Genomic DNA, 27,337 nt, shown 5'->3' with positions numbered 1-27,337 from the left:
TGTGTCACCAGCCCTTGCCCAATGAGCGGCTGCTCAGTGGCGGGAGGGCGGGCTACCGCGGCCGGGCTCTGCCCGCCTTGGGCCTCTGCTCTTCTCGGTCATGGAGGCGCCAGTCGCCCGCTTGTTTCTGCTCCTGTTGCTCGGGTCCTGGACCCCGGCGCCAGGCAGTGCCTCCTCCGAGGCACCGCCGCTGATCAACGAGGACGTGAAGCGCACAGTGGACCTAAGCAGCCACCTGGCTAAGGTGACGGCCGAGGTGGTCCTGGCGCACCTGGGCGGCAGCTCCACGTCCCGAGCTACCTCTTTCCTTCTGGCTTTGGAGCCTGAGCTCGAGGCTCGGCTGGCGCACCTGGGCGTGCAGGTGAGTGTGGGCCACCCCTCGCCGCCGCTCCCGGGGCCCTTCCCGCCTCCCTTCCTGCCGGTCCCCCGACTCGGCCCGCGCCCCTCTAGGCCTCAGGAAATGCGGAGACCTGGGCGGCGGGCGGGGCGCAGGGGTCGGTGGGATTGCCTCGGGGCCCCGGCGCCTCCGCGGCCGGTGCACGCGCACCCTGATGCCTGGGCCACGTCAGCACTGGCCTGCCCCCGCGCGGGTCGCTGCTCGCGTGGGCAGCTGCTGGGATTCGCGGCGGACCCGCCTCGGAGCTTGCCCTTGCGGGGGCCGTTCTCGGCACCGCTCGGGCGACCTCTGGCCGATAGAACGCATCTCCCTTCCGTAAGGCGAGCGCGGCAGCCGCTCGGCCCGGTGCCAGCGGGCGCCGGACTTCATTTCTCACGGGCTGACGCGGTGGCCCAAGTGGAGGACAAATAAATGAATTAAAATGAATTTCATTCTCTTAATTCAGTATCTGGTCCGTTGTAGGTGCTTCTTTCTAGACATAGAGAACCATCAGAAATGTAACAGGTTTGGCATCTTTAAGTCGGTAATCACTTGAAATCCCTATTAATGTGACGCATTTCTTAAGGTTGCTAATGAACACTTTCTAAATGTTAAAACTCTTCTTAAAGTTAATTTTGAAATTCCTGCACGTAATATAAGTTTTCTTATGCCGTACAGGAAAGGAAAGTCCAATTTTCTCCCGTCCCCCTACTGCTTCTCATTCTTAACCTTGGCAATAAATGGCTGTGTTTGGCTTAAGTGTTTCCAGGTATTTCAGTGATCACCAAAGAAAATGTTGGGTTTGGGAGTAGAGAGAATATACTTACACAGAGGTTTGTTTTTTATTACTATTGTTGTTAAACAATTTCATTAAATGATTACCTAATTATTTGTTGAGAGAATAGTCATTACAGTGTCACATTTCCCTCTAAGCAAACTTCGTTCTCTGACTGAATATGGAGCTATAAAGCTGGGTTTATAGAGATTACGTTTCTGAAATGACTCCTATTTTCTTTCATGCCTTGTCCGTGATGAAATAAAGTTTTACTCAAAGGCTTGTGGAAAGATAGATCAAAACTTCATGTAAATTTGCCTTGCCACTTTTGAATGTCTTGAATGTTAAATCCTATTCTTTATAGAAGCCAGTTGTGATTTAATGAGCTTGTTACAGTATAAGTGAACCACAGCAGGAGCTCGGCTATCCTGCCATCATGCCTGCGAGCTAGGTTAATGTGCTTATTTTATCTTGTTTTTATTTTTTCTCCCAACTTTATTGAGGTATAATTGGTATACAAAAAACTGCCTATTGTTAATATATTCAAAATACATATACACTGGTGTTACCATTACCACAATCCGGGTAATAAACATATCTGTCACCTCCAGAAGTTTCCTTTTGTTCTTTGTTTTTGTGGTAAGATACTTTTTTTTTTTTTTTTTTTTTTTTTTGAGACGGAGTCTCGCTCTGTCGCCCAGGCTGGAGTACAGTGGCCGGATCTCAGCTCACTGCAAGCTCCGCCTCCCGGGTTTATGCCATTCTCCTGCCTCAGCCTCCCGAGTAGCTGGGACTACAGGCGCCTGCCACCTCGCCCGGCTAGTTTTTTGTATTTTTTTAGTAGAGACGGGGTTTCACCGTGTTAGCCAGGATGGTCTCGATCTCCTGACCTCGTGATCCGCCCGTCTCGGCCTCCCAAAGTGCTGGGATTACAGGCTTGAGCCACCGCGCCCGGCCTTGTAAGATACTTTCTTACTGGGACTCTACTTTGTGTCAGATATTACGGTGGGTATTTTAAATATATTTTAATTTAGCCCTCATAGCAACCATTTAAGGTATAAGTCCTCATATAGCAGGCAAGGAGGCTGTAGTCTGGCAGATTAAGTTATTTAGCCCCCTACATGTGGTCTTACAGTGCAGAGTAAGTCAGGGCTCCAGCTTATTCCATAATTTGTGTATTCTCACACTGTATAATGTTGCCTCTTCTGGCTTTGATGGCTGTGAGGTAGGGTTGTATTGGGTATAAGACCTGCAGTCACATCAACAGATTTATTTAAAATCATTTTAAATTTTGTAGTCCAAGACATTAGTTAAATGGATATATGTTCTATTTTGTACTCTTATCCCAGTGGGAAACAACTGGATGATGAACTTAACAAGGAGGTGCATATTTTCCAACAGTTGTGTTGGAAACTGATGAGGTTGTTGAAATGTTTTTCAGTGGGTTCTTTTCTTTCTTTCTTCTTTTTTTTGTTTTGAGACAGAGTTTCACTCTTGTTGCCCAAGCTGGAGTGCAATGGCCCTATCTTGGCTCACTGCAACCTCTGCCTCCTAGGTTCAAGCGATTCTCCTGTCTCAGCCTCTGGAGTAACTGGCCCATGCCACCATACCCGGCTAATTTTTGTTTTTTTTTTTTTTTTGAGATGGAGTCTCGCTCTGTCGCCAGGCTGGAGTGCAGTGGCGCGGTCTCAGCTCAGTGCAACCTCTGCCTCACGAGTTCAAGTAATTCTCCTGCCTCAGCCTCCTGAGTAGCTGGGACTAAAGACGCGTGCCACCATGGCCAGATAATTTTTGTGTTTTTTTCATAGAGACAAGGTTTCACCATGTTGGCCAGGATGGTTTTGATCTCTTGACTTCGTGATCCGCCTGACTTGGCCTCCCAAAGTGCTGGGATTACAGGTGTGAGCCACTGCACTTGGCCTGGCTGGTTCCCATTGTGATAAGATTCTAGTCAAAGTCATGAAACTTGTTGTTTGTGTTAGACTCTACAGCTTTATTGAGGATGATTGTATGATTGTTTTAGACTTTTTGATATAATATTTTAAAAGTTCACCATTACAGCTTTTTGTATCCTACTGGGAATCACTACTTAAGTCCTAAAAGATAGCCTAATTTTTGTTTTTTTCAGTTGAGGGTGGGTTGGCAGAGAGATCAGTGGGGTATGTATACACTTTTCCCTTGCAGCCTGCTCCAGAGTCTTATGATTGGAGATAACTCCTCTTTCTCAGAAAACCCCTGCAGCCTGCTGGAGTGAACGTCCTTTTCCTGGTTACATAGCTTGTTGCTGTGAGGTACCCCAAACAGTGGTCATTGGCTCCTCCCCAAGGGATTTTTGCCAGTGTTAACTTTTTTTTTTTTTTTTTTTGAGAGGGAGTCTCACTCTGTCGCCCAGGCTGGAGTGAGTGCAGTGGCACGATCTCAGCTCACTGCAACCTCTGCCTTCCAGATTCAAGTGATTCTCCTGCTTCAGTCTCCCAAGTAGCTGGGCTTACAGGTGCCCGCCACCACGCCTGGCTAATTTTTGTATTTTTAGTAGAGATGGGGTTTCACCATGTTGGCCAGGATGGTCTCGATCTCCTGACCTCACGTGATCTGCCTGCCTCGGCCTCTCAAAATGTGAATCACCGCACCCGACCAACTTTTTTTTTTTTTTTTGAGATGGAGTTTCACTCTTGTCGCCCAGGCTGGAGTGCAGTGGCATGGTCACAGCTCACTGCAACCTCCACCTCCTGGGTTCAAGCAATTCTCCTGCCTCAGCCTCCTAAGTAACTGGGATTACAGGCGCCCACCACCACGTCCAGCTAATTTGTATTTTTAGTAGAGACGAAGTTTCACCATGTTGGCCAGGTTGGTCTCGAACTCCTGACCTCAGGTGATCCACCCCCCCTCTGCCTCCCAAAGTGCTGGGACTACCGGCGTGAGCCACTGTGCCTGGCCAGTTTTAACTCTTATATTAGTGAAAAAACAGTTTTAAAATGGGCGTTATATCTCATGCCTGTAATCTGTGGGAGGATTGCTTGAGCCCAAGAATTCAAAACCAGTCTGGGCAATATAGGGAGACCCTGTCTGTACAAAAATAAAAAATAAAAACCCCTGAGACTTTTTTTTTTTTGAGATGGAGTCTTGCACTGTCGCCTGGGCTGGAGTGCAATGGCATGATTTCAGCTCACTGCAGCCTCTGCCTCCCAGGTTCACGCAATTCTCCTGCCTCAGCCTCCCGAGTAGCTGGGATTACAGGCACACACCACCATACCCAGCTAATTTTTTGTATTTTTAGTAGAGACAGGGTTTCACTATATTGGCCAGACTGGTCTTGAACTCCTGACCTGGTGATCCACCCGCCTTGGCCTCCCAAAGTGCTGGGATTACAGGCGTGAGCCACCACGCCCGGCCCCGAGACTTTTCTGTTACATCACTAAATACATTTCTTTGAGTATGCTTATTTGAATATAAATGAGGAAGAAAAGCATCAAGAAAGAGGCCTTTGAGAAGTATATTTGGAAGTGTAATCTTTCTGTGTAGATGTGTATTTCATCATTCAGGAAAATATGCATTTATAGAAGTTTTATGCCACTTTTATTTATTTATTTATTTATTTTGAGGCGAAGTTTTGCTCTTGTTGCCCAGGCTGGAGTGTGATGGTGCCATCTCAGCTCACTGCAATCTCCACCTCCCGGGTTCAAGCGATTCTCCTGCCTCAGCCTCCTGAGCAGCTGGGATTACAGGCATGTGCCACCATGCCTCGCTAATTTTGTATTTTTAGTAGAGATGGGGTTTCTCCATGTTGGTCGGGCTGGTCTCGAACTCCTGACCTCAGGTGATCCGCCTGCCTCAGCCTCCCAAAGTGCTGGGATTACAGGTGTGAGCCACTGCGTCTGGCCATATGCCACTTTGTAAAAGTAAGTCTTTGACAATATTCTTGTGTTTCAGAGAAAAAAAATTGTTACTGAAAAGAAAATTCAATCTCTAAAAAGTTCTGGTAGTTTGACTACTTTAATGGGGATGTACTGAAGCACTTGGTTAATTATTGACTCAAAATTTAGAAGCCAAAAGACGTGAAGAACAAACTATCTTTTTCTGTTCTAGGTGAAGGGAGAAGATGAGGAAGACAACAATTTGGAAGTACGTGAAACCAAAATTAAGGGTAAAAGGTAAGCTGACAAACAATATACCTTGTCTCTTGTTCAAGGTTATGTCAGGGTTGGGCTCATATGGGATCATAAACTAGGCAAGTTGCTCAGGAAGTGCCTGCTGTATTACACATTTTTTTCTTTTCTTTTTTTCTTTTCTTTTTTTTGTAGAGAGGATGTCTAGCTATGTTGCCCAGGCTGATCTTGACCTCCTGAGCTCAAGCCATCCTCCTGCCTTGGCCTCTCAAAGTGCTGGGATTACAGGTGTGAACCACTGCATCTGTCCTAGAGGATTTTTTTTTTTTTTCTTGAGACAGGGTCTGGCTCTGTTGCCCAGGCTGCATTACTGTGGTGCCATGTTGACTCACTGCAACCTCCACCTCCAGGGCTCAAACCATCCTTCCACCTCAGCCTCCTGAGTAGCTGGGACTAGAGGTGTGTACCACCACACACAGCTAGTGTGTGTGTGTGTGTGTGTGTGTGTGTGTATGCATTTTTAGTAGACACAGGGTTTTGCCATGTTACCTAGGCTGGTCTTGAACTCCTGGCCTCAGGTGATCTGCCTGACTCGGCCTCCCAAAGCGCTGGGATTACAGGCGTGAGCCCCCACACCTGGCCAAGAGATCACCTTTAATGTAATAATTTAAGTCTTTTATTAACCGGACACGGTGGCGGGTGCCTGTAGTCCCAGCCACTCGGGAGGCTGAGGCAAGAGAATCGCTTGAACCTGGGAGGTGGAAGTTGCAGTGAGCTGAGATCACACCACTGCACTCCAGCCTGGGTGACAGAGCAAGACTCCATCTCAGAAAAAGAAAAAAAATAATTTAAGTCTTTTAAGACAAATATCTAGCTGTTTCTTTCAGGGCTGTTTATAAATAGCAAGAGTGTAAAATAACATAAATGTTCAACAATGGAACAAAAGTTAAAAACATTCTAATAGGTAATCCCCAACTACTTGGGAGGTTGAGGCAGTAGAATCTCTTGAACCCAGTAGGTAGAGGTTGCAGTGAGCCGAGATCGCACCATTGCACTGCAACCTGAGTGATAGAGCCAGACTTCATCTCAAAAAGAAAAAGGTGATCTCTTAAAGATAATTGCTTTTGTTTTGGGTTCAAAATTTTATTCTGAGTTTGAACTGCTACTAGTGTTTTCAGTATCCTCAGTCTCTCTTATTTCTCTTGCCTTGTTCTTCCTTTAGTGGGAGATTCTTCATAGTCAAGCTCCCAGTTGCCCTTGATCCTGGGGCCAAGATTTCAGTCATTGTGGAAACAGTCTACACCCATGTGCTTCAGCCGTATCCAACCCAGATCACCCAGTCAGAGAAACAGTTTGTGGTGTTTGAGGGGAACCATTATTTCTACTCTCCCTATCCAACGAAGACACAAACCATGCGTGTGAAGCTTGCCTCTCGAAATGTGGAGAGCTACACCAAACTGGGGAACCCCACACGCTCCGAGGACCTACTGGATTATGGGCCTTTCAGAGATGTCCCTGCCTATAGTCAGGTAGGCTCAGGTGGAGTCCAGCCCATCCCTGTCTGCTTCAGAGAATGTCTTGCAGAGTGACTACTGGTTGATAGGCTTGGGTGGTGTGGGGTGGATGGAATCTGCAGTCATTTCTAAGGTCATTCCAAAAGTGTTTAACCTGCAGTGAAATGATTCCATGGGGGTCTTGTTTCTCCTTTGGGGATCACAGGTAGAGGCTGGGAGTAGCATTCAGAGAGGTGGAATGGGTGTTGGGGGAGATGGAAGCAAGACATTCCATGCAGAGGCAGTAAGGACTTGAGATAGTGTGGCTGGGCAGATACTGGGGTAGCAAAGCTGTCCGAGTGGTTGAAGGCCTTCCTTGAATGTTGGGCCTCGGTTGGAACTTGAAGGGAGAGGGCAAAATTAAGGCTTACAAAGATTTTGTTACTATAGCAAATTGCAAACATGCCAAAGTACAAAGACTAGTATAAACTCCCACACACATCACTTAGATTCAGTGGTTATCAGGTTACCATAATTAACCCACCTCTTTTTTTCTTTGGTGGAGTACTTTAAAAAAATTTTTTTTTTTTAAGAGACAGGATCCAGCTCTGTTGCCCAGCCTGGAGTACAGTGGCATAATCATAGCTCACTGTAACCTCAAACTCCTGGGCTCAGTCCATCTTCCCAGCTCAGCCTCCCATGTAGCTGGAATGACAGGCGTGTGTCACCATGCCCATTTAATTTTTTATTTTTGTTGTAGAGACATGATCTTGCTTTGTTGCTCAGGCCAGTCTTAAACTCCTGGGCCCAAGTGATTTTCCTGCCTTGACCTCCCAAAGTGCTGGGATTATAGGCATGAGCCGTGGTCCCTGGCCTCTTTGCTAGAGGAATTTTTTTTTTTTTTTGAGGCAGAGTCTCACTCTGTCGCCCAGGCTGGAGTGCAGTGGCGCAATCTTGGCCCACTGCAAGCCCTGCATCCTGGATTCATGCTATTCTCCTGCCTCAGCCTCCTGAGTAGCTGGGACTACAGGCGCCCGCCACCACACCAGGCTAATTTTTTGTATTTTTAGTAGAGACAGGGTTTCACCGTGTTAGCCAGGATGGTCTCGATCTCCTGACTTCGTGATCTGCCCGCCTTGGCCTCCCAAAGTGCTGGGATTACAGGTGTGAGCCACTGTGCCCGGCTGCTAGAGGATTTTAAAGGAAATCTCAGGAGTCATGTCTTTTTACTCTACCTACTTCCTTACCATTTCTAAAAAATGTGGATATTTTAGACGTTTAAGATTTCTTTGCACTGGGTGCAGTGGCTCATGCCTATAATCCTAGCACTTTGGGAGGCCGATACGGGAGGATCATTTGTGACCAGGAATTCAAGACCAGTCTGGGCAACATAGTGAGACCTCATTTTTACAAAAAACATTAAGCTGGGTGTGGTGACACACTCCTGTAGTCCCATCTACTTGGGAGGCAGTGGGAGGATTACTTGAGCCCAGGAGGTTAAGGCTAGAGTTATCTATGATTGCACCACCCCACTCTAAAAAAAAAAGATTGCTTTGCATCTCTCTGTGTGTTTAGAACATGTGTCACTAAGGATGTGCAACCAAAATACTTTGTTCTAATGCTACATGAAATAATTGTTTGTTTTTTTTGTCTTTTTTTGTTCTTTCTTTTTTTCTTTTTCTTTTTTTTTTTTTTGAGGAGTCTTGATCTGTCACTCAGGCTGGAGTGCAGTGGGGCGATCTTGGCTCACTGCAACCTCTGCCTCCTGGGTTCAAGCAGTTCTCCTGCCTCAGCCTCCCGAGTAGCTGGGATTACAGGTGCCCGCTACCACGCCTGGCTAATTTTTGTATTTTTAGTAGAGACGGGGTTTCTCCATGTTGGCCAGGCTGGTCTCAAACTCTTGACCTCAGGTAATCCGCCTGCCTCGGCCTCCCAAAGTGCTGGGATTACAGTTGTGAGTCACTGCGCCTGGTCTGTTTTTTTATGTTTCAAATGTCAGTTTGATACATAGTTAGGGCTGTTCATTTTGGGTTGTTTTAAACTTTTAAGAACTTTTTATTAACTTAATTTTTTGAATGTGAAAACAACATGATTTCATAGTCAAAATTATATAAAACAAGTTATACATAACAAAATTATATATAACAAGTTATATATAACAAGTTAAAAGGCCAGGTGCATATATATATATATATATATATATATGGCCTTATATATATAAGTGCACTTACATAAGGTGCATATATATACACACACACATATATACATACATACATAAGGCCAAGTGTACCATTTTAAGTTATATATATATATATCTCACAAGTTATAAGGCCAGGTGCACTGGCTCATGCCTGTAATCCTAGCACTTTGGGAGACTGAGGTGGGGCAGATCACTTGAAGCTAGGAGTTCAAGACCAGCCTGGCCAACATGGTGAAACCCCATCTCTACTAAAAATACAAAAATTAGCTGGGTGTAGTTGCACTCAACTGTAGTCCCACCTACTAGGGAGGTTGAGGCACGAGAACTGCTTGAACCCAGGAGGTAGGGGTTGCAGTAGCCAAGATCATGTCACTGCACTCCAGCCTGGGCAACAGAGCAAGAGTCTGTCTCCAAAAAAACAGGCAAGTTATAGTCAGAGAATTCTTGCTTCCAATTTTCCCGTTCATTTGTTCTCCTTGGTAACCATTTATGTTAGCTTTTGGTTTATTCTTCTAGTGTTTCTTTCTAAATATATGCAGATTTGTAGTAAACATACTCATATTCCTCCATGTCTCAAAACATAGCTCCCTATGTATATTGTTGCTCTGTGGGGTTGTTTTTGGGGAGGGGGAGGGTCTCTGTGCCTCCTGTTGTGGTTGTAGAGTGCCCAGGGCCCATGTGCCCACTGTGAAGATGACAGCCTTGCCACTCTGAGCTGTGCTTTCTCTAACTGCATGATTTCTTTTACTTACTTAAAACTGAGTGAGAGTTCATATTGGGACACTGATTTGATTTTCCTCTATGCAGGCTTTTAAAAATGTAAATGTTTTGGGTTTTCAAACTTGCCTCCATTTTAAGTTAATAGAACGTACTTGAGAGGCTGGGCGCGGTGGCTCACGCCTGTAATCCTGGTACTTTGGGAGACCGAGGTTGGCAGATCACGAGGTCAGGAGTTTGAGACCAGCCTGGCCAGCATGGTGAAACCCCATCTCTACTAAAGATACAAAAAATTAGCCAGGCATGGTGGCATGCGCCTGTAATTCCAACTACTCGAGAGGCTGAGGCAGGAGAATCACTTGAACCCGGGAGGTGGAGGTTGCAGTGAACTGAGATCACGCCATTGCATTCCAGTCTGGGCAACAGGGTGAGACTTTGTCTCAAAAAAAAAAAAAAAAAAATTAAAAAAAACGTTCATGAGAGACCATTTGGCAAATATAAAGGAAGATTTGAAGTCAGTTCACCACCACTATCGACACTATTGACATTTTAGTACCTGAGTCATTTCTAAGCATAGGGCTTTTTAATATATGTATTATGTTTAATGTCATATTATGTAAAAGTATTGTGTAATACCTTTGACACTTAGAATATTCTGTAAACATTTTACATATTACTACATTACCTTTGTCAACCTTTTTTTTGTTTTTTGAGACAGGGTCTTACTCTTGTCGCCCAGGCTAGAGTGCAGTGGTGCAATCTCAGTTCACTGCAACCTCTGCCTCTTGAGTTTAAGTGATTCTCCCACCTCAACCTTCCCAGTAGCTGGGACTTACAGGCATGTGCCACCACGCCTGGCTAAGTTTTGTATTTTTCGGTAGAGACAGGGTTTCACTGTGTTGGCCAGGCTAGTCTCTTTTTTTTTTTTTGAGACGGAGTCTCGCTCTGTCGCCCAGGCTGGAGTGCAGTGGCGCGATCTCGGCTCACTGCAAGCTCCACCTCCCGGGCTCACGCCATTCTCCCGCCTCAGCCTCCGAGTAGCTGGGACTACAGGCGCCCGCCACCACGCCCGGCTAGTTTTTTGTATTTTTAGTAGAGACGGGGTTTCACCATGATTGCCCAGGATGGTCTCACGATCTCTGACCTGGTGATCCACCGCCCTCGGCCTCCCAAAGTGCTACGGGATTGCGGGCTTGAGCCACTGCGCCCAGCCGGCCAGGCTAGTCTCAAACTCCTGACCTCAAATGATCTACCCACTCTCTGGCCTCCCAAACTGCACAGGATTCCAAGTGCTTGAGCCACTGTGCCCCGAGACTGACCCCTTTTTTTTTTTTTGAGACAGAGTCTTGCTCCCTCACACCCAGGCTGGTGCAGTGGCTCAATCTCAGCTCCACTGCAGCCTCCACCTCCTGAGTTCAAGCAATTCTCCTGCCTCAGCCTCCTGAGTATCTGGGACTACAGAAGCCGCCACCCGCCGCCCGGCTAATTTTTCTTTTCTTTTTTTTTTTTAAATGTGTTTTTTTTTTTTTTTTTTTTTTTTTGAGCCCAGTCACCATCTATCCTGAGCTGGAGTGCAGTGGCGGATCTCAGCTCACTGCAGAAGCTCAGCCTTCCGGTTGCGCCATTCTCCGGCCTCAGCCTCCCGGTGGCACAGGACTGGCGCCACGCCACCTCGCCCGGCTAGTTTTTTGTATTTCTTAATGGGGCCGGGGTTTCACCGTGTGTTAGCCAGGATGGTCTCGATCTCCTGACCTGCGTGATCCAGCCCGTCTCGGCCTCCCAAAGTGCTGGGATTACAGGCTTGAGCCACCCAGCGCCCGGCCTTTTTGAGGCGGAGTCTTGCTCTGTAGGCTGGAGTGCAGTGGCGGATCTCGCTCACTGCAAGCTCCGCTACTCGGGTTTCACGCCCTTCTCCTACCTCAGCCTCGAGTAGCTGGGACTGCAGGCAGCCCGCCAACCCGCCCGGCTAGTTTTTTGCATTTTAGTAGAGAGCCAGGTTTCCTGTGTTAGCCAGGATGATCTCGATCTCCTGACCTTGTGATCCGCCCGTCTCGGCCTCCCAAAGTGCTGGGATTACAATGGTAGTGGGTTGCGCCCGGCCGCGCCCGGCCTTTTTTATGTTTTTAAAAATTTTTTTTTATTTTTTTTATTTTTGAGACAGAGTCTCGCTCTGTCGCCCAGGCTGTAGTGCAGTGGCGTGATCTTGGCTGACTGCAAGCTCCGCCTCTCGGGTTTACGCCATTCTCCTGCCTCAGCCTCCCGAGTAGCTGGGACTATAGGCGCCCGCCACCAGGCCGGCTAATTTTTTTGTATTTTTAGTAGAGACGGGGTTTCACCGTGTTAGCCAGGATGGTCTCAATCTCCTGACCTCGTGATCCGCCTCCCGGGTTCACGCCATTCTCCTGCCTCAGCCTCCCGAGTAGCTGGGACTACAGGCACCCGCCACCAGGCCGGCTAACTTTTTTGTATTTTTAGTAGAGACGGGGTTTCACAGTGTTAGCCAGGATAGTCTCAATCTCCTGACCTCGTGATCCATCTGTCTCGGCCTCCCAAAGTGCTGGGATTACAGGCATGAGCCACCGCGCCTGGCCACGCCTGGCTAATTTTTCTATTTTTAGTAGAGATGAGGTTTCACCATATTGGCCAGGCTGGTCTCAAACTTCTAACCTTGTGATCTGCCCGCCTTGGCCTCCCAAAGTTTACAGGCGTGAGCCATCGTGCCCAGCTGCTACACCGTTTTTAAGTGGCTAACTCACTGATTTGATGTCCTAGAGCTCATTTGCCAAGTTTCTATAGTTAAACAGTTTTTTTTTCTATTTAATATTATAATATACATCTCTGCACATAACTTTGTATTCTCAGAATTTTCTGAAGTAATGTTTTTCAAATTGAAGGATATGAACATTTAAAAATCTCTTGCTGGTTGGGCACAGTGGCTCATGCTTGCAATCCCAGCACTTTGGGAGGACAAGGTAGGTAGATTGCTTGAGACCACCTTGGGCAACGTGGTGAAATTCTGTCTCTACAAAAAATACAAAAAATTAGCTGGACATGGTGGCATGCACCTGGAATCCCAGCTACTCATAGGGCTTGAGGTGGGAGGATTGCTTGAGCCCAGGAAGTTGAGACTGCATTGAGCCAAGATTGTGCCACTGCACTCCAGCCTGGGTGACAGAATGAAACCCTGTTCATTACAAAAAAATAAAAAAAAATAAAAAAAAAAAAAAGAGAAAAACCTCTTGCAGTAGTTTACCAAGTAGTTTTTCAAAAGATTTAATCAATTTTTTAGGATTCCAGCTGTGTGAAACTGCTGGTTTCCCTATGCCCTTGCTTGTACTGGCATTAAATGCTATCAAATATGATTATGAGTGAATTGTACTTTTAAAAATCTAGTCATAGAATGAGTAAATAAACTAGTGAATAAACTAGCTGTAAGAGCTAACAAAATAGATTGTCTTTTTCATGGACTTTTGGGAAGCAAGGTGTGTTGGGCCTTATTGAGAGGTGATGTTTAACATATAGAAGAGTGAAATCAGGCTGGGCATGATAGCTGGCTGGGCGGCGTGGTAGCTCACGCCTGTAATCCCAGCACTTTGGTAGGCCAAGGTGGGCGGATCACCTGAGGTCAGGAGTTCGAGACCAGCTTGGCCAACATGGTGAAACCCCATCTCTGTTAAAAATACAAAAATTAGCCAGATGTGGTGGTGCATTCCTGTAATCCCAGTTACTTGGGAGGCTGAGGCAAGAGAATCGCTTGAACCCAGGAGGCAGAGGTTGCAGTGAGCTGAGGTTGTACCACTGTACTGCAGCCTGGGTGACAGAGCAAGACTCTGTCTCGTCTCAAAAAGAAAAAAAAAAAAAAAAAAGCAAAGTCAGAATTTAGCAGACCTTGTATTGCTACTTAGGTTTATGACCTTGAACAAGGTAATGGAAACTGCTAGGCCTTGAGATTTTTATTTGTCAAATGGGGATAAGTAGTTCTTACTTCATCATATTGTCTTGAGAATGAAATGAGATAATGCACTTATTTAGAACTCATAAAACTGCCTAATACATACAATCAGCTCCAAACACATTAGTTGTTGTTTTGTGTCCTATTTTTTGAATAATATATCATGAACATTTTTTCCCATATGTTAGCAAGAAGTCCTAGTAAACATCATTTTAAAATGTTGCATACGTTGGATACATCATAATTTACCCATTCTGTTGCTGATACATAGGTTGTCTCCAATCAATTTGATTTAAACTAATGGTGATTTCTCTGTTGCCAAAATTTGGACTATTTGTTTCCTTCCTTCCAGGATACTTTTAAAGTACATTATGAGAACAACAGCCCTTTCCTGACCATCACCAGCATGACCCGAGTCATTGAAGTCTCTCACTGGGGTAATATTGCTGTGGAAGAAAATGTGGACTTGAAGCACACAGGAGCTGTGCTTAAGGGGCCTTTCTCACGTTATGATTACCAGAGACAGCCAGATAGTGGAATATCCTCCATCCGTTCTTTTAAGGTATGGAATGTTCAACTTGGACATTGTGAGAAACGAGGACTTCATCATAGCTACTTACTCTTTGCTTTTTGAAACTAGCTAAATATATAGGCAGTTGTTTAGGGTTGACTGATGTTCATGTTGTTGATTGGGAGTGTTAGAAACCAACAGAATCTTTAAAAATACCCCCCCATGACCGGGTGCGGTGGCTCACGCCTGTAATCCCAGCACTTTGGGAGGCCGAGGCGGGTGGATCTCGATCAGATCGAGACCATCCTGGCTAACACGGTGAAACCCCGTCTCTACTAAAAGTACAAAAAATTAGTCGGGCGTGGTGGCGGGTGCCTGTAGTCCCAGCTACTCGGGAGGCTGAGGCAGGAGAAATGACCTGAACCCAGGAGGTGGTTTTTATTTATTTATTTATTTATTTATTTATTTATTTATTTATTTATGAGATGGAGTCTCGCTCTGTCGCCCAGGCTAGAGTGCAGTGGCGCGATCTCAGCTCACTGCCAGCGCCGCCTCCCTGGTTCATGCCATTCTCCTGCCTCAGCCTCCTGAGTAGCTGGGACTACAGGCACCCGCCACCACGCCCGACTAATTTTTTGTACTTTTAGTAGAGACGGGGTTTCACCGTGTTAGCCAGCATGGTCTTGATCTCCTGACCTCGTGATCTGCCTGCCTCGGCCTCCCAAAGTGCCGGGATTACAGGCGTGAGCCACTGTGCCCAGACTAATTTTTGTATTTTTAGTAGAGACGGGGTTTCACCATGTTGGCCAGGCTAGTCTTGAACTCCTGGCCTCAAGTGACCTGCCTGCCTTGCCCTCCCAAAGTGCTGCGATTACAGGCGTGAGCCACTATGTCCGGCCTAAACCATATTTTTTAAATGAAAATTTGAATAGGAAAAGGAAAAGCATACTCAGTACCACGCCACCCAAACACAGCTGACATTTTGACCTATTTCTTTGTTCTTTTCTTTTTTTTTTTGAGATGGAGTTTTCACTATTGTTGCCCAGGGCTAGAGTGCAATGGCCCGATCTTGGCTCATTGCAACTTCTGCCTCCCAGGTTCAAGCAATTCTCCTGTCTCAGCCTCCTGAGTAACTGGGATTACAGGCGCATGCCACCATGCCCGGCTAATTTTTGTGTTTATAGTAGAGGCGAGGTTTCATCACATTGTTCAGGCTGGTCTCGAACTGCTGACCTCAGGTGATTCACCCGCCTCGGCCTCCCAAAGTGCTGGGATTACAGGCTGCTGGGATTACATGTGTGAGCCACTGTGCCCGGCCCTTTTGTAATGTTTTTAAAAAACATTTTATCATATTGCATATAGTTTTTAAATCTTGTTTGTCTTATAAATGAAATCTGATAAACTTTTTTTTTTAACTTATGTATGATAGAAGGGGTCAGTATGTGAAGAAAGGTGTTATCCCTTCCTCCCATGATCAAAATACACTGACAGATTTGGAAGATACAATGAAGAATATCAAGTAGAAAAACCCTTTCTGTAACCCTACCACCTAGTAATTTGATGACATTTCTTCCATATTCCATCTTTATTTGCAAAATAACTTGAAAGATTATTTTTACCTTTGTATCAAGTCTTCAGTGTTCACAAAGGTATTTGCAATTCCCTTAATTATTTACTGTTTAGAAGAATTTGGGTAGTTAGCACCCTTGATTGAGAGGTTGACGCAATTTCTAGAAATTCTGAAACCTTTGTGGGAAAGTTAGACTTTTTTAGGTTGTGTTTGGGGACTGTTTTAATTAAGTAGTACCATGTGAGGATCTTGGTGCAGAAAGTCTTCTGTGTTTAGGATCATTTCCTCTTTGAGCTGACTCCTGGAGTTATAGAAGGGCATATCTACTCTCTTGCAGACCATCCTCCCTGCTGCTGCCCAGGATGTTTACTACAGGGATGAGATTGGCAATGTTTCCACCAGCCACCTCCTTATTTTGGATGACTCTGTAGAGATGGAAATCCGGCCTCGCTTCCCTCTCTTTGGCGGGTGGAAGACTCATTACATCGTTGGCTACAACCTCCCAAGCTATGAGTACCTCTATAATTTGGGTCAGTCTTCAATAGCAAGGGAGGAACTAACCTTTTCTTTAATTTTGTGCATTTTTTTTCTTTCAATTACCAGTCTTTATAGATAGGGAGTGTTCATTTGTCATTCTTAGGAAGACTGGTTTATCAGGAACTTTTATTAAGTGGGTACAAGTTACTATTGTAAAAGTAATACATGCATTTGATAGTCAATTCGAACAGCATGTAAAAGTCCTCTCCTTGTAGTTCTGTCAACAGATGGAACCGCTTAAATTCCTTTAAATAGTTTTTGAGTTATTTAAAAAATAAAATTCAGAGAATAATAAAACACACTTTTATATGAGCACCCAGAACTAATGATTGTAAACATTGTGTCGTATTTTCTTCAAGTCTTTCTTTTTTTTGAGACAGAGTCTCTTGCCACCCATGCTGGAGTGGAATGGTGCGGTCTTGGCTCACTGCAACCTCAACCTCCCGGTTGAAGTGATTCTCTTGCTTCACTCTCCCGAGTAGATGGGATTATAGGCGCCCACCACCACGCTCAGCTAATTTTTTGTATTTTTAGTAGAGACACGGTTTCACCATGTTGGCTAGGCTGGTCTTGAACTCCTGACCTCAGGTGATCCACCTGCCTTGGCCTCCCAAAGTGCTGGGATTATAGGTGAGAGCCACCATGCCCAGCCAAGTCTTTTTTTTTAAACCTTTTTATTGAAAAATAAGATATAGAAAACCACACAAAAATATATATAGTTCAGTGAATTATTATAAGAGGAACACCTTGTGCCACTCTCCACCCCCTCCCGTCAATAAACCAAAATTTGCTAGCTACTCAAAAAGTGTTCCATGCACCTCTTCCTTCTCCATAAAGTAATCACTTCCCTGACTTTGAGTAATCACTTTCTTGAATTTCTTTGTAGTTTTAACACCCAAGTATATGTCTCTATATACTATACCTTAGTTTTGCCCTTTTCAATCTCTTCAATTTGTCTTATCTATTAATCTTTTTTTTTTTTTTTTTTTTGTTTTGAGACGGAGTCTCGTTCTGTTGCTCAGGCTGGAGTGCAGTGGCGCCATCTCGGCTCACTACAAGCTCCGTCTCCCGGATTCACGCCATTCTCCTGCCTCAGCCTCCCGAGCAGCTGGGACTACAGGCGCCCACCACCATGCCCAGCTAATTTTTTTTGTATTTTTTAGTAGAGACAGGGTTTCACCATATTAGCCAGGATGGTCTCGATCTCCTGACCTTGTGGTCCACCTGCCTCAGCCTCCCAAAGTGCTGGGATTACAGGCGTGAGCCACCGCGCCTGGCCTGTCTTATCTATTAATCTGCAGTTAACTCCTACATCTATTTTTCTTGGCGTGATCTCCGCTCACTGCAACCTCCGCTTCCTAGGTTCAGGCGATTCTCCTGCCTCAGCCTCCCGAGTAGCTGAGACTACAGGCACCTGCCATCATGCCTGGCTATTTTTTGTATTTTTAGTAGAGATGGGGTTTCACTACGTTGGTCAGGCAGGTTTTGAACTGACCTCAAGTGATCCACTTGCCTTGGCCTCCCAAAGTGCTGGGATTATAGGTTGAAGCTACTGTGCCAGGCCCGTTTTTTCATTTAAAACTTTTCTGGGAGGCTGAGGCAGGAGAACTGCTTAAGCTCAGGAGTTTGAGACCAGCCAGGGCAACATTGTGAAAACGGGTTTCTACAAAAAAATTTTTTTAAGTGAAAAATTATCTGGCTCACACCTGTAGTTTTAGCTACTTGGGAGGCTGAGGCCAGAGTAACACTTGAGCCCAGGAAGTTGCCCTCTATCCTGGGTGACAGAGCAAGACTCTGTCTCTATAAAATAATTAAAGTTGCTTTTCTTCGCATTTATCTTAAAGCATTATTGTTTGTTGTTATTCACTTTAATCCATCTATATTCACTCTAATCTATCTAGCTTAGCCTTAATTCCTAAAATGCTTTTTATTTCTAATTTATTTACTTATTTACTTATTTTTTTGAGATGGAGTCTCACTCTGTCACCCAGGCTGGAGTGCAGTGGTGCAGTCTCAGCTGACTGTAACCTCCCAGGCTGGAGTGCAGTGGCGCGATCTCAGCTCACTGCAACCTCTGCCTGCCAGGTTCAAGAGAGTCTCCTGCCTCAGTTTCCCGAGTAGCTGGGACTACAGGCGCGTGCCACCACGCCCAGCTAATTTTTTATTCTTAGTAGAGATGGGATTTCACTGTGTTGGCCAGGCTGGTCTCGAACTCCTGAGCTCAGGTGATCCACCTGCCTCGGCCTCCTAAAGTGCTTGGGATTACAGACGTGAACCAGCACACCCAGCCTGAATTTTTCTAATTGTTTATGTTGTTCTTGCATCACTTGTGTCATTTTTTAAATACCTTTAGCTTGTTTTGGAATAGCAGGAGCAGTCTCCTGGTTCATTTTTATGGACGTCTTTCTGGCATGTTTTCATTTTCTTATAGGGATGTTCTCATTTTCATCCCATTTTTCTTATATAACTTATTCTTTTCTTCTTCTTTTTTTTTTTTTTTTTTGAGATAGAGTCTCGCACTGTCGCCCAGGCTGGAGTACAGTGGCACAATCTCAGCTTACTACAACCTCCACCTCCTGGGTTCAAGCAATTTTCTTACCTCAGCTTCCCAAGTTGCTGGAATTACAGGCATGTGCCACCACACCTGGCTAATTTTTGTAGTAGAGACAGGGTTTCACCATGTTGGCCAGGCTGGTCTTGAACTCCTGACCTCAGGTGATCTGCCCGCCTCTGCCTCCCAAAGTGCTGGGATTACAGGCATGAGCCACTGTCTGTTGATCATTTTTAATGTGACCTTTCCAAAGGAGGGATGGTGTAGGGTGGCTTTTGTACCTTCCCAGATCTCTGCTATTTTAGTGTGGTATACTGCAAAAACACGTGACTTGATTTCTGAGCTTTCACCTGCGCGGTTTTTGAGTTCCATTGTCCCTGTCATGCTCAATTTTGATTGTGTTGAGCGGTTTCTTATTGTAGGGCACTGTCCCAGAAGGGGAGTTCTGCTCTCAGGGACTAGACTGCTGCAGACTCGTGACCTTCTGCAGGCCTGTTTCACTCACCATTAGGCAGGGCATGAGTGCTCCGAGTTTCAGCCACTCCTCACATTGGCCTTCTGTGCTCTCTAGGGAATCCCGGTTGTGTGTTTTGGGGTTCTGCTGTTCTCGAGCACACCAGTTGCCCTGTTGCTTCTCTCTGCTTTCTCCTTTACAGACACTGATAACGTGAAGGTCTTGTGGCTGTGGGTGTTTTGACCCCCTTCCCTGTCTCTGTGTTGTGTGGTTCAGTAGAGATACTTTGTTGCCTGGTTTTGTTGTAAACATGGTCCGTGGGTTTTTGGTTTTGCTGTCTAGTTGCTTTGTCTTTATGTGAGCCCCTGTACTTCTTTCTCTCCTGCCCATTTGATCTGTTTTCCACATCATTGCTTATGCTTGCTTGATCCTTCAGGTGACCAGTATGCACTGAAGATGAGGTTTGTAGACCATGTGTTTGATGAACAAGTGATAGATTCTCTGACTGTGAAGATCATCCTGCCTGAAGGAGCCAAGTGAGTGTGACTGTTCCTTTCCTTTGCACCTGATTTTTCTGGTTGTACCCTTGTGGTACTCTAATGGGAGTGTATGTTCTAGGGGCACAGTCTTTGTGTCACTTTGCTCTAGATTTACTTTATCAGGGAACATCTACTTGGCCTCTCTTGAGTGACATGTCCACTCTGACTGACAGAATGAGAGACCCCTTGATTTTCTTCCTGTGGAGAACATTCCATAGGGGAAGGATAGTTCCTCACGTAAATCCAGGCTGTGCTGTTTACCAGGAGAAGGGACAGTGGGCCTGGGCAGACAAAAGCAGGACATGTCCCCTGCCCCGTAAGAAGCTCTTATTCATGTGAAGAGAAAGAACATTCAGAACAGCCCGTGAGGCATCTGTTCAAGCCCCCAAGGGACTCACTGGGTCGGATGTACAGGAGAGCTGTGTCAACTTTGTGACTCCAAGGAGTGGGGCCAGTATCTGTGAGAACTTGGGAGTGGAAGATTCAGAGGGACAGTTGTTGTCCCAGCAGACAAGGGCTTTAAAACAGAGGGCTCTGTGGCACTGGCTTCCCTGTCTCAAGAGAGTGGGTGTTCTCCATAGCTGGGAAGGGAGCAGAGTGGAGGAGTGTAAACTTAGTGACCTTGAAAGGCCCCTTAGCCTTGGAATTCTCTGATTCTAAACCTGGTTTATTGGAGTAGTTAGTTGGAGGCTATGTTTTATTCCCATCTTCTTCCAGGAACATTGAAATCGATAGTCCCTATGAAATCAGCCGTGCCCCAGATGAGCTGCACTACACCTATCTGGACACATTCGGCCGCCCTGTGATTGTTGCCTACAAGAAAAATCTGGTAGAACAGCACATTCAGGACATTGTGGTGAGTGGCTCCACTGTTTGCCTTCCATGTCATCTTCCCCAGACAGTGAGCTCTGGGGCCAAGAACTCACCCCCCGTCCTTCCTTGGGCTGGAGTCATTTGAGCTCACAGCGTCTTCTGGTCTTAGGGTGGGGCAGCAGGTCAAGTGGGCCAGCCTGGGTGAGTCTAGGCTCCCGTGTCCCTGCAGCTCCGATGAAGCTGTCCTCTTCCTTCTCCCAGGTCCACTACACGTTCAACAAGGTGCTCATGCTGCAGGAGCCCCTGCTGGTGGTGGCGGCCTTCTACATCCTGTTCTTCACCGTCATCATCTATGTTCGGCTGGACTTCTCCATCACTAAGGTACCCTCTCAGCCTTCTTCCTACTTGTCATTTGTGTCCTTGGTAATATTTTGCCAGCTTGAGCACTGATCCTCACAGTGAGCCCAGGGCAAGACGCCATGGCCAGAAGACCTCTGCCTGTGCTCATCCTTGCCAGAAGGGTACTTTGTTTTTGTTGCTTGTGGTCACCAGCACAGGAGGTTAAGTCCCTGCTTCTGTCTTGTTTTGTCTCTGGAGACAGAGTAACTTGGATGCTCAGGTGAGGTAGGAAAAACGAAAAGATTGGTGCTTGTGTTTAGCTGTTTTGCTTCTTGTTATTCAGTGGAACTTGGGAGGTGGAACTCCCCTCTTAGTCCCCTTGCCAGTGTCCCCTCTCCCTTCCCCTGTGGTGATCCCTTGTTGGGAGCAGAAACCACTAACCTGGCCCCATCAGCACCCTTCTCCCCACCCCCACTCTCTGCTCCCTGACAGACAAGCTCCGTGACTCCTTGGTCCTCCCCAGGCTGCACTGCCATTATCCTCAGTTCATCCTCTTGGTCTTTTCTTCCTTCTTTCCTCCATTTCTCATTCTCTCATTGTTCCTTAGGGCTCTTGGCACCATGCCCCAGGGTAGGTGCTAGTACCAGGCACTTATTGTAGTCAGGTGGGTGAGGGCTGGGGGAGGAGATGAGCATAGCTGGTGCTTGAGGACTGTGGGAATGTGATGACAGGCACAGGGTGTGCTTTTTTCTATTTTTTTTTTTTGAGATGGAGTCTCGCTCTGTCTCCAGGCTGGAGTGCAGTGGCGCTCTCTCTGCTGACTGCAACCTCTGCCTCCTGGGTTTGAGCGATTCTTCTGCCTCAGCCTCCTGAGTAGCTGGGACTACAGGTGTGCACCAAGGGTGTGCTTTGAGTGGGGCAACCTGGCAGGCCCCAAGGCTACCCTGAGGAGGTGACAGGCAAAGAAGGTGGGGAAGGACATTCAGCTGGAGGGGCTGATGTTTTTGAGACAGCAGGGAGGGGTTTTGGTGGGACCTGTGAGCAAAGATGTTGATCCAGCTGAACTGTGTGGGTCCACTTATATGTAGATGTTTTTATGTTTTTCTTTTCTTTTTTTTTTTTTTTTTTTGAGACGGAGTCTTGCTCTGTTGCCCAGGCTGGAGTGCAGTGGTGTGCTCTCGGCTTGCTGCAACCTCCGCCTCCTGGGTTCAAGCAATTCTCCTGCCTCGGCCTCCTGAGTAGCTGGGACTACAGGCATGTGCCACCACACCCGGCTAATTTTTTGTATTTTTAGTAGAGACGGGGGTTTCACAGTGTTAGCCAGGATGGTCTCAATCTCGTGACCTTGTGATCTGTCCGCCTCGGCCTCCCAAAGTGCTGGGATTACAGGTGTGAGCCACTGTGCCTGGCCAGATTTTTTTCAATCAAATGCAGATAGGAAATACAATACCCAATACAGTGTTTGAGGGATCTGAAACCAAATATGTGGAGGGCTGACTTTTTGTATGCTTGGGTTTTGCAGGGCTGACTATAGGACTTGAGTATGTGCATAGTCGGAGAGTGGGGGACCTGGAGGAATAACTGTGTGTGTGTGCGCGTGTGTGCATGCATGCGTGTGGGTGTGTGTTTAATTATTTTTGCTGAATCATTGGAGGTTAAGTTGTAGACATTGTGCCCCTTTACCCTTGAATAGTTGAGCATGTGTGTAGCCTGAGAGCAAGGGTATTCTCTTACATAATCACAATATAATGATCAAATTCAGGAAATGTAATGTTGCTAAAAATCTGGTAGAACAGCATGTTCAGAACTTTGTGGTGAGTGGCTCCACTGTTCTGCCTTCTGTGCCTTCTTCCTCAAAGAATGGATAGTGTAATTAATTAGTTAATTAATACTATTAATTGGCCAGTTAATTAGTACTGTTGACCAACATGGAGTCCATAATTTTACTGACTGTCCCCTGATCAATCACAGCTCACTGCAGCCTGGAACTCCTGGGTTCAAGCCATCCTCCCACCTCATCCTCCCAGGTAGTTTGGGAGCATGCCATCATGCCCAGCTAATTAAAAAAAAGTTGTTGTCTTTTTTTTTTTTGAGACAGAGTCTCACTCGGTTACCCAGGCTGGAGTGCAGTGGCACGATCAGGGCTCACTGCAGCCTTGACCTCCTGGGATACAGTGATCCTCCCATCTCAGCTCCCTGAGTAGCTGGGACTACAAGCATGCACCACCATGCCTAGCTAATTTTTTGTATTTTTATTAGAGACAGGGTTTCGCCATGTTGGCTAGGCTGGTCTCGAACTCGTGGACTCAAGCAATCTGCCTGCCTTGGCCTCCCAAAATGTTGGGATTACAGGTGTGAGCCACTGCACCTGGCCAACATTTTTTTTTGTAGAGATGGAGTCTCCTTATGTTACCCAGGCTGGTCTTGAACCCCTGACCTCAAGTGATCCTCCTGCCTCAGCTGCCCGAAGTGTGGGGATTAATAGGTGTGACCCACCATTCCTGGTCCTTTCTTTGTGTTTAATAACCTTGACATTTGTAGTGTAGAGACCAGTTTTATAGAATGTCCCTTAATTTTGGTTTATCTAATATTTCCTGCTGATTAAATGGGCAAGACTGCTGTAATGTATATGCAGGGCACACTGACATTATCATCCTTGTTCACACCTATCTGCCTGCCTTACTGGACTGTGAAGTAAAAAGTCTGCTTCATCTTTTTTTTTTTTTTTTTTTGAGATAGAGTTCACTCAGTCGCCCAGGCTGGAGTGCAGTGGCACAATCTTGGCTCACTACAACCTCCACCTCCTGGGTTCAGGTGATTCTCCTGCCTCAGCCCCCTGAGTAGCTGAGATTACAGGCGCCTGCCACCATGCCCGGCTAATTTTTTTTTTGTTTTTTTTAGTAGAGATGGGGTTTCACCATATTGGTCAGGCTGGTCTTGAACGCCTGACCTCGTGATCCGCTTGCCTTGGCCTCCCAAAGTACTGGGATTACAGGCATGAGCCACCAGGCCCGGCCAGTCGGCTTCATCTTTATGGCCCTAGTTTTGCCCATTGCTGAACCTGGTCCAGATTAGGTGTCAGTAGGGGTTTGACTCTGACTTTCCAAGAAGGTGGCATTTCTTTTTTGGATGGCTGGTGGTGGCAGATGTTCTTTGGGAGATAAGATCGGAGTGGACCCAAGCCTGGATGTTGTCACACATGGTGCCTCTCCTTCCTTCAGGATCCGGCCGCAGAAGCCAGGATGAAGGTAGCCTGCATCACAGAGCAGGTCTTGACCTTGGTCAACAAGAGAATAGGCCTTTACCGTCACTTTGACGAGACTGTCAATAGGTACAAGCAATCCCGGGACATCTCCACCCTCAACAGTGGCAAGAAGAGCCTGGAGACCGAACACAAGGCCTTGACCAGTGAGATTGCACTGCTGCAGTCCAGGCTGAAGACAGAGGGCTCTGATCTGTGTGACAGAGTAAGTGTCGGGCATCACTGAGTTGCTTGGCTTGGGGCTCTCCATGCCTCACTGCTCTGTCTAGGGCAGACACTAGGCAACTCTCTTGCTTACCTGCATGCTTGTGGGATGAGACTGCATCTGGCCATAGCTTTTCATGTGGTGCCAATCCTTGTGGAGGAACAAGGGATTTTGGGGTCCTGGTTGTGAGCTGGGTGTGGAGGAAGCTCTGCCAGCCTCCTCAGCACTGTGTGCCCATATGGCCAGTATTGAGAGTAGGTGCATCCTCTCATGGAGGCCAGACTGTTGTAGGTCCCAGGCCGCTTATGTCATGGTAAAATGAACCTAGACTTTAGAATCAATAGGTTCGAATCCAGGCTCTGATTCAGAGTTCGTAAACCTGGCCAAGTCACCTAACTTCTGTGCCTCAGTTTCCTCATCTGTAAAATGGGAATGCTGTTAGCCCCTCATAGGGGTTGTGAGTGTAAAATGAGTTAATGCATGCAAAATATTCAGAACCCTGCCTGATACAAGCTATGTAAAGGAGTTATCTGTAAATGAGGATAGTAGCCTTTTCGCAGAGGTGCCCCTCAGAGTCACTGACTCCCTGTCCACTTCCTGGCATTCCCTCTCCTCACCCTATGTGAATTTCCTCATAGCGCCTACCACTTTTTTCTCTCTCTCACCCAGGCTGGAGTGCAGTGGTGCGATCTCGGCTCACTGCAAACTCCGCCTCCTGGGTTCACGCCATTCTCCTGCCTTAGCCTCCCCAGCAGCTGGGACTATAGGCGCCTGCCACCACGCCCGGCTAATTTTTTTGTATTTTTAGTAGAGACGGGGTTTCACCGTGTTAGCCAGGATGGTCTCGATCTCCTGACCTCGTGATCTGCCCGCCTTGGCCTCCCAAAGTGCTGGGATTACAGGCGTGAGCCACTGCGCCCGGCCTCACTTTTTTTGTTGTTGTTTTTGAGACAGGGTTTCACTCTGTTGCCCATGCTGGAGTGTAGTGGCGCAATCTCAGCTCACTGCAAGCCCCACCTCTAGGCTCAAGCAATCCTTCTACCTCAGCCTCCCAAGTAGCTGGGATCACAGGTGCACACCACCATGCCCAGCTAATTTTTTGTATTTTTTGTAGAGATGGGGTTTTGCTATGTTGCCCAGGCTGGTCTTGAACTCCTGAGCTCAAGTGTTCTGCCTGCTGTGGCCTTCAAAGTGCTGGAATTACAGATGTGAGCCACCATGCCTGGCCCACACCTACCACTTTCTGAAACAATTTATTCTTCTACTTAAGTGTGAATTATATGTCAGCATCTAAGGGCAAGATCCCTTATCTGTCCTTAGTGCTGTTTTCTGGAACCTAGAATTGTGCCTTGCGCCATGGCTTACTAATTTGTTGAATGTTGAATGAATGTGACTGTACCAGTCCTCAATGTGACATACAGTAGGTGACAATGGCTGTCACCCCCCCTTCCCTTGCCGTTGATCTTTTGCCTAATTGAATCCCTGGACCTAATTTGGCAAGCTGCAGGGAGAGAAGTGACGTTCATAGAGGAGCTGCTATGTGCCAGGGCGCGTGCCAGGTGCTGCCAAGTACTTTCACACTCAGTCCTCAGAGTCCTGGAACGTAGATGAGGCCCAGGGATGGTGCAGGGCTTGTTCACAAGGGCGTAAGAACAGGGCTTGTGGGTGGTGAAGTTGGCATTTGAAGCCAGGCCTATCTTCCTCCATAGCCAGCCTTGCTGCCCTGGGACACTGTGCTGTTGGCTGCATTTGTGGCTGATCCCTGTGGAGCTCTGGGGTCTATAAGCCTGGGAGATGGTGGGGCCTGCCGAGTGGGGTGGGAGGATCGCTCACAAGTCCTGCCCTGCTCTTACCTCGGCCAGGTGAGCGAAATGCAGAAGCTGGATGCACAGGTCAAGGAGCTGGTGCTGAAGTCGGCGGTGGAGGCTGAGCGCCTGGTGGCTGGCAAGCTCAAGAAAGACACGTACATTGAGAATGAGAAGCTCATCTCAGGAAAGCGCCAGGAGCTGGTCACCAAGATCGACCACATCCTGGATGCCCTGTAGCCCCTGCCCGCATCCTCAGGGGGGCCCAGGGTGCCTGCACTTTGCAGTGGCAGGCAGAATGGGTGGTAGTGGGAGGTTGTGCATGGAGGCCAGTGAAGGCTGACATCTGTAAAAGGCCTTCAAGGAAGAGAAACCAGGCCCTGCCTCAGGCAGTGTGAGAAGCTTGCTGTTTGTCCTTAAATCTTTCCTTTTTTTACAAAAAAAGAAAAAAAAACTCCAATTAAAAACAAAACATCTTTGTGTTTTGAACAAAGGAATTTTCAATATTTGATTGGTATTCTGTTCTGAAGCTAGGGTATTTTTTCAGCCTATAAAGCCCCCTGTTTTATGCCCTTCTAATTCCTGATGTTTGGGTATTTTGTGAGTGCATGTGTTTTTTTTTTTAAAGTGTGTGTGAACAAATGGAAATAAAGCAGGGACTGTGAACATTTGTTTTTGGTCTGTTGAAGATCTCTCATAATTCTTAATTTTGGGAATAGTGCTTTTATCAAGTGCTTTTTATTTACTAAATAATGGATTTGCTTCTCAGCAGGTTTGTAAGGCAAGTATTTACATTTTACTTATTAGAACACTGAGGTATTCTAGTACCAGAATGTTGAAAGAGGTATCAGAGTGTTGAAAGAGGTGAAGTGGCTTAGGTCACAGAATGGAGTAGTGGAGTAAGGCCTCCGTTTTTGTAGTTTTTGCATCCTTCCTGTGAGTCATGTTTTACTCAGCATCAAGGCAACAGTGATGAGCAAAGCAGAGAGAGTTCCTCTCAAGGGGCAAGGGATTGAAAGGTCAGGTGGAGAATCAACAGTGCCAGTGAGTGCCAGGCTTTCTGCCCCTCTTTCCTCTCTGCAGGGGTTCACTCCCTGTCTCCACCTAATGAATTCCTGCTCAGCCTCAAGCA

General features: G+C 46.6%; 1 protein-coding gene across 1 annotated transcript; it reads left to right on the top strand.

Annotated features, from left to right (window-relative positions):
- RPN1 (ribophorin I) lies at positions 1-26,876 on the top strand. Its single transcript, XM_003906902.2, has 10 exons — positions 1-361; positions 5,238-5,302; positions 6,480-6,786; positions 13,972-14,181; positions 16,038-16,230; positions 19,679-19,778; positions 20,499-20,637; positions 20,856-20,975; positions 24,155-24,400; positions 26,263-26,876. Exons 1-10 carry the CDS (start codon positions 101-103, stop codon positions 26,443-26,445), a joined length of 1,824 nt encoding a protein of 607 aa, XP_003906951.1. The 5' UTR covers positions 1-100; the 3' UTR covers positions 26,446-26,876.
- Positions 26,877-27,337: the final 461 nt, after the last annotated feature.

Source organism: Papio anubis, chromosome 2 (genome assembly GCF_008728515.1).
Source record: "Papio anubis isolate 15944 chromosome 2, Panubis1.0, whole genome shotgun sequence".
Lineage (NCBI taxonomy): Eukaryota > Metazoa > Chordata > Mammalia > Primates > Cercopithecidae > Papio > Papio anubis.
Note: the sequence above shows the minus strand (reverse complement) of the source record. Positions and strands in the feature narration are given on the sequence as shown.